The sequence below is a fragment of the Triticum urartu genome, chromosome 4 (assembly GCF_003073215.2).
Source record: "Triticum urartu cultivar G1812 chromosome 4, Tu2.1, whole genome shotgun sequence".
In the NCBI taxonomy this organism is placed as follows: domain Eukaryota; kingdom Viridiplantae; phylum Streptophyta; class Magnoliopsida; order Poales; family Poaceae; genus Triticum; species Triticum urartu.
Genome location: NC_053025.1, coordinates 81,257,065 through 81,264,410, shown reverse-complemented (window position 1 = coordinate 81,264,410; position 7,346 = coordinate 81,257,065). Strand labels below are relative to the sequence as shown.

General features: G+C 51.1%; 1 protein-coding gene across 1 annotated transcript; it reads left to right on the top strand.

Annotated features, from left to right (window-relative positions):
- Positions 1 to 807: 807 nt before the first annotated feature.
- Positions 808 to 6,728, top strand: LOC125550789 (receptor protein-tyrosine kinase CEPR2). Its single transcript, XM_048713881.1, has 3 exons — positions 808 to 1,161; positions 3,327 to 5,928; positions 6,017 to 6,728. The coding sequence occupies exons 2-3, from the start codon at positions 3,408 to 3,410 to the stop codon at positions 6,391 to 6,393; spliced, it is 2,898 nt and encodes a 965-aa protein (XP_048569838.1). The 5' UTR covers positions 808 to 1,161; positions 3,327 to 3,407; the 3' UTR covers positions 6,394 to 6,728.
- The last annotated feature ends 618 nt before the right edge of the window (positions 6,729 to 7,346 follow it).

Genomic DNA, 7,346 nt, shown 5'->3' with positions numbered 1-7,346 from the left:
AAACCTCCAATAAGGAGGAAAATACCCGCTGACCTTTGTACCCCATAGGGGTTGCGTCACCTGGATCAAAATAGCAGACACACGCACAAATACCTTAAAGGCGGCACATCCTCTAGATCAAGACCACAACAAACTCTGCAAATCGCCTCGTGCTAAGGACCGAAAAGATGCATCATCACCACTGGACACGGTAGCCAGAAGACCCACTTTAGCCACAAATAAGTGATCGAAAAGCATCCACCAAAAATCGCCGAAAACAATGCCATGACTGGCCACCCCGCTGCACCGACAGCTTCAGCAGCATGGCTAGCCCCCGACCTCCGCATGCACGCTATCAAGGGCAACCGCCGTGCACACTTTGTCCGCCAGCTTCCTCCGGTGGTGGTGAGGTAAATGGGAAGGGGATGAGACAGGGGAGGCGGCGGCTAAGGTTTCCCTCGACCGCCACCGGGAGTTACCCACGAGTTAGTTTTGATTTGAAATGCTTTTCTTGGTAAAAGGAATTTGTTACCGTAAACATTGCATGCATGATGCATATAATCGTACATTTATTCCTAGGCATTTCTCAGGTTTCCCCTTAGAAAAGACACATCACAGGACCCAGGTGCTCACGTTCCCCAGTCAGTCAGCTACAGAGAATCCGTCCCGGGTCGGTCCCTCACCGGTCACCAGCAGCCAACGGAAGGCGGCAAGAGGGGCCACATGCCACAGTTCAAACGGCACTCCCGCAAGCAACAACCTCCGCCCTTCGCTACCTTCCCTTTCCCTCGTGTCCCACCCATCATCACCGGCCAACAATCCGAAAATATTGCTCTGCCCCCTGTGCCCAGATACTGACCTCTGCATTTATGTATCTACTCAGCACATCTCATCTGTGCATCATTGCCGCCCACAAAAGACACAGCTCCCAGCAGCCGCCTGAAATAGCAAGCTCTTCTTCCACCTAGCGCCCAGCTCCCTCCCTCTCCTGTCAATCTCAGTTTCTCTTCTGATCTCCCTACCTTCCTCACGCCGAGCTTCGTGAGTTCTTGCTCCTTTGACTGTCTGCTTTTCCATTTGATGAGAATTCTTGGAGGGCGGGGACAAGAGAGGAAGAAGGCCAAGTTTGGTTCAGCAAAGCGTTCGAGCAGAGTGGGATCGAGTTGAGGAGATATCTGAGAGGTATATGGGTTCTAGCTATGCTCTGTTGCTCTGCTTTGTTTCATGGATTTGCATTCTTGTTGGTGTCGTAGAATATAAGTGGGACGGAGGGAGTAGTTATCATGTATTCATGTTTACCTTTCTCCATGTCAACCAACGCGAGTCTTTGCTATAGAGGATTGGGCTAGCAGATCACCCCCATTCTATTTGTTCAAAGTATGTGTTAATCCCCGCAAAAAAAAGTATATGTTAACGACATGACAGTTCGTCGAGTTTTTTCTTTCCTATGTTTCTCTTTTCACTTCAGAAAATATAGTGGACAACCCTGAGTCCCTGACATTAAAATGAAGAGTTTCTGGAGTAGCCTCATTCCTTCATAGCAACTGATCTGGCGACTCTAAATGTTTCTTCATTTGTGACGAACCCATATCCCCGTGAAAATGGACTTTTTTCTCATAATTAGGGCCCCAAAAGACCATCAAATTCATCTTTGTACAATTCAGAATTTAAAACATTTGCGGTTTTCAGCAAACCACCGGCCAGAGTTGCTTTTCATCAACTGAAATTCAGATGAATGATCCATGAAGCTTTTTGGATGGTTTCTAATTCAAAGCACACAAGTCCAAGAATTTATCGAGGACAGATGGCAAATATATCAGTTATAAAGCACAACAAATACATGTATATGCTTTTTCCTTATATTTAAATAGGTAGGCAATTAGGGCAATCGATGATAAAAAAAAAGTACCAGATAGGAGACCTATTCAAAAAATAGTTTCCTTCAAAAAAGATTGTACTAGTTTAACCTCAGTTTTTTTTTCATCAGTTCGAATTTTTTGAGTTAGTTTGTGTAAGAGATGTTCATAGAAACTATGGTGGTAACTGTTTTTTAAAATCATCATCGTCAGTTTCCGATTGTAGATAGAAAAGGAAATATGTATGTTGACAATATTTTTTTCTTCTTAATTTGACAAGTCAAGAAAACCAACTAATAGATGACCACTGCCCTAGCACCTGAAGTGGCAGATTAGTTCCAAAAAAAAAAAGATTAGGTTTCAAGTTTCCGATTCTGAAGAATTGTACAACCGGTCTATGGAATTTGCAATAAAAATATATCCTGCACACAGAATCCAAGACCACAAGCATTTGTAATATCCATGACCATGAGTTAGGTAATTCAGTCTTGAGACAAAATGAGTTGGGCTATTTCTTTTCCAAAACAATAACACGCGTATATATTCCCAAAGTGGATTTAATTCGCTGGCCAATAAGTTTTCCTTTACAGGCTGGTCACATCGTGTCATTTATAGGTTCCACTGGTTATCCCTCGCAGCACCACGGGTTTTTGCCCACGTGTCATGTTGCGCACACAAGCCGCACAAAAACAGCAAGTGGTGAAGCATAAACCCACTGAAATTGCCTTGACCACTTTTCTCCCCGGTGTGTGCATTTCATCATCCCACCCCATTACATCTTGGCAAGTGCTCTGCCTTTTTTTTGCCCCATTACCTGGTTAATTTAGTGGAGAAAATAGTTTTTTTTTGAGACAATAGTGGAGAAAATAGTTGATGTGTCATGCTGGCAATCTAGTGCAGTTTTGGTCCTGGTGAAAATGAGGGGGAAACAGGGGAGGGAGTGGATGGTGGTAGCTGGGAGGTCATCTTCTCTGGAACATGTAGTAATTAACAGATCAAAGCAACTTTGAGATGTCCAAATCAGATGCCAATTGTACAATGTTCTGACGGCCGGTTAACTGTTTGAGGCTGACATTGGCTTTGTCCTGTGATCTTGTGCATGAGACAGAGATTCCACTCCAAAAAGAAGTCTCTTGAGGCCTTGGAGTTTTTCTTCTTCCCTTTTTTGTTGGTTTTATCTGAAGAGAGGTATGATTAGCAAACAGTAGAGCAGACATATATAGTGCACACACAAACCCATTAATGTACAGTGAGGAATGAAAATGCAAAGCAAGTACTAGTGTCATAATTAGAAGGTGAGATATGCCTCTTAAGGCTTTAGAGCTTTTTCAGATTAATACCATTTCAGAGAGTGTTTGTAGTTTGTAGACAAAAAACATCTTTTCATTTGGTTAGCAAGCAATTTCAGAATAGAAGCACTAACAACTAACATATCTGCATACTCCAAGTCTCTCTGTTAACTAACAGGTTTCATCTCATGCAATTTTTCAGGTCTTCCAAAGCAAGCTCCAGGACAACACTAAATACCCATGTGATCAGTTCTTTCCAGATTTGCCAACACCAATTCTTGCAATGAGAATACGCATCCTATTCTGCCTCCATCTCACCATACTCCTCTCCCTCTCTGTGAGCTCAACCTGCCAAACTGATCCCCAAACAGAGGCACTTCTCCAATTCAAGGCCAGCTTAGCTGACCCTCTGAACTATCTTCAGACATGGACAAACGCCACGTCCCCGTGCCAGTTCCATGGCATCCAGTGCAGCGCAGGCTTGGTGACTGAGATCTCGCTGTCGAGCATGAACCTCTCCGGCACGATCTCGCCGTCCATCGCCGCGCTCAGCGGCCTGGAGCGGCTCGATCTGGACACCAATTCATTGTCAGGAGCTGTACCTTCTGAGCTAATCAGCTGCACCCAGCTCCGGTTCCTGAACCTTTCCTGGAATACCCTGACCGGAGAGCTGCCGGATTTTTCGGCGCTGACGGTGCTAGAGAGCCTGGACGTCGCGAACAATGGCTTCTCCGGCCGGTTTCCGGCGTGGGTGGGCGACATGACCGGCCTGGTGTACCTCAGCATCGGCTGCAACAACTACGATCAAGGGGAGATGCCTCCGAGCATTGGGAACCTCAAGAACCTGACGTATCTGTACCTGTCGAACTGCAGCTTGACAGGGGGGATACCCGACTCCGTCTTCGAGCTGACCCTGCTGGAGACGCTGGATTTGTCCCTGAACAATCTCGCCGGCGAGATCCCGAAGTCCATCGGTAACCTCAAGAAAGTGTGGAAGATCGAGCTGTACAAGAACATCCTCACCGGCGAGCTCCCGCCGGAGCTTGGCAGGCTCGCGGAGCTGCGGGAGATCGACGTCTCCCGTAACCAGCTCAGCGGCGGAATCCCGGCAGCATTCGCCAAGCTCAAGAACTTGGAGGTGATCCAGCTGTACCGGAACAACCTGTCCGGGGCGATCCCGGCCGAGTGGGCCGAGCTCCGGTCCTTGAAGAGCTTCTCCGTCTACGAGAACCGTTTCGCCGGCGAGTTCCCGGCGAACTTCGGCCGGTTCTCGTCGCTCGACAGCGTGGACATCTCCGAGAACGGATTCGTCGGGCCGTTCCCGAGGCACCTCTGCAACGGCAAGAGCCTCCAGTTCCTTCTCGCCCTGCAGAACGGCTTCTCCGGCGAGGTCCCGGAGGAGTACTCGGCGTGCCAAACCCTGCAAAGGTTCCGGATCAACAAGAACCAGCTCACCGGCAGCATCCCGGAGAGGTTGTGGGGGCTCCCCGCCGTCACGATCATCGACGTATCGGACAACGGGTTCACCGGGACTATATCGCCGCTGATCGGCGAGGCGCAGAATCTGAACCAGCTCTGGGTGCAGAACAACAGGCTCAGTGGCACGATCCCGGCGGAAACCGGCCGGCTCGGGCAGCTCCAGAAGCTCTACCTGTCCAACAATTCTTTCTCGGGGACAATACCGTCGCAGATTGGGAACTTGGCACAGCTGACAGCGCTGCACCTGGAAGACAACGCATTGGGTGGCGCATTGCCCGCTGATATCGGCAGCTGCTCCAGGCTCGTCGAGATCGACGTCTCCCGGAACGAGCTCACGGGCCCGATCCCCGCCTCGCTGTCGCTGCTGTCGTCTCTGAACTCACTCAACTTGTCACGCAATGCCATCACCGGGATGATCCCGGCCCAGCTTCAGGCGCTGAAGCTGAGCTCCGTCGACTTCTCGGCGAACCGGCTTACCGGCAGCGTGCCGCCCGGGCTGCTCGTGATCGCCGGCGACGAGGCGTTCGCCGGGAATCCCGGTCTCTGCGTCCATGGCTGGTCTGAGCTCGGCGCGTGTAATACGGACGACCACCACAGGGACGGCCTCGCGAGGAGATCGCTTGTCGTCCTGCCGGTCATTATATCCGTGATGGTGCTGCTTGTGGTTGGCATACTGTTCGTGAGCTACAGAAGCTTCAAGCTCGAGGAGCAGAGGAGGAGGGACCTGGAGCGCGGCGACGGGTGCGACCAGTGGAAGCTGGAGTCGTTCCACCCGCCGGAGCTGGACGCCGACGAGATATGCGGCGTCGGGGAGGAGAACCTCGTCGGGTCGGGCGGTACGGGGCGCGTGTACCGGCTTCAGCTCAAGGACGGCGGCGGCACTGTGGCCGTGAAGCGGCTGTGGAAGGGCGACGCCGCGCGGGTCATGGCCGCGGAGATGTCCATCCTCGGTACGATCCGGCACCGGAATGTCCTCAAGCTCCACGCCTGCCTGTCGCGCGGTGAGCTCAACTTCATCGTCTACGAGTACATGCCGCGGGGCAACCTGTACCAGGCGCTCCGCCGGGAGGCCAAGGGCGGCGGCGGCGAGCCCGAGCTGGACTGGCCACGGCGGTGCAGGGTCGCGCTCGGCGCCGCCAAGGGGCTCATGTACCTCCACCACGACTGCACACCGGCGGTCATCCACCGCGACATCAAGTCCGCCAACATACTTCTCGATGAGGACTACGAGGCCAAGATCGCCGACTTCGGCATCGCCAGAGTCGCCGCCGGCAACTCCGAGGAGTTCAGCTGCTTCGCCGGAACCCACGGCTACCTCGCTCCCGGTGAGTCCGACGTTTATATTGTCTATCCAGTTAATCAACCGTGTCAGTGAGCTGCAGCTTACGATTTCTCCGTGTCTCATGTCCTCAGAGCTCGCCTACTCTCTCAAGGTGACGGAGAAGACGGACGTGTACAGCTTCGGCGTCGTGCTCATGGAGCTGGTCACCGGCCGGAGCCCGATCGACGCGCGCTTCGGCGAGGGCAAGGACGTCGTGTTCTGGTTGTCGAGCAAGCTCGGAACGCAGAGACTGGACGACGTCGTGGACCCGCGCCTCGCAGCGTCGTCCGCCAAGGGCAAGGAGGAGATGCTCAGGGTACTCAAGATCGCCATGCTCTGCACAACCAAGCTGCCGGCCGGGCGGCCGGCAATGAGGGACGTGGTGAACATGCTCACGGGCGCCTGCGCGGGGTCCTGTAGCCCGCGCTGCAACCCGCCGGTGTGGAGCTGCAGCAAAAGCGCGCGCTGAATCTTAGAGTAGCCTCTGACTCCTGGGTACCAGTACCACCGTCTTATCTCTGTTTCTGTAACCAAATTCTGATGTGATCTCTTTTTTTTTTGAGGGGTTTTCCGATGTGATCTTTGTGGTGTATAAGTAGGGGGTTAGGATCCTCTGCTGTAACGGAGCGTGCAGTACGGTCACTGTCATGTGGACCTGGCCTCATGTGTCATCCGCATTATAACACGGTACAGTATTACAGAGGATCTTAACCCATAAATAGGGCCATATGTTTGCAGGTATATATATTATAAATTATTTGCCACAATATTTTGAGTGGATAATGAAATGTTTTAGACTTAAAATACATCACCCTGCTGCAACACCTGTTGGAGCGGTTGTTGTGCGGCTGCTATTTTACACCATCCGTTGGGGTTGGATGTTTTTTTTAGATGTAAAAGATCTCTTTTTTGATGATATAAATTTTACTTCAACAACTTTTTGATGATGTTATTAGGCCAGTATATTTCGATGAGCTGGGTGCAAATCGCCCGCGCAGAAGCGAACAGTGGGGGCAACAAGCCGTTTCATTTATAAGAGCATATATAGCCGAACTTGATAAATCCGACGTCTCAAACGCCTGCGGACGTATTCGAACGTGGGCGTGTCCGCGGGCACTAATCCAACACTCCTCAAATAATATAATCCATATTCGGATACCTTAATGATTGTATCTCAAATCCATACAAACTCATGTAATTAAGTCGATGCACACACGTCGTCTGGCTACTTTATCATTACTAACTAAACATGCCATCGGACTACCAAAAATTGGCATGTTTGGCTATGATGGAGTTTATCCACGCAGCCCTTGCCTTTCCATGCGCCCTTGCTGTCCTTCTCGCGGAAATACCGGTCGAAGACGCAGTACGGATTGAGACGGTTCTGCTCGTCGCCAGAGCTGTCCTCGTTGTCACTGTCCG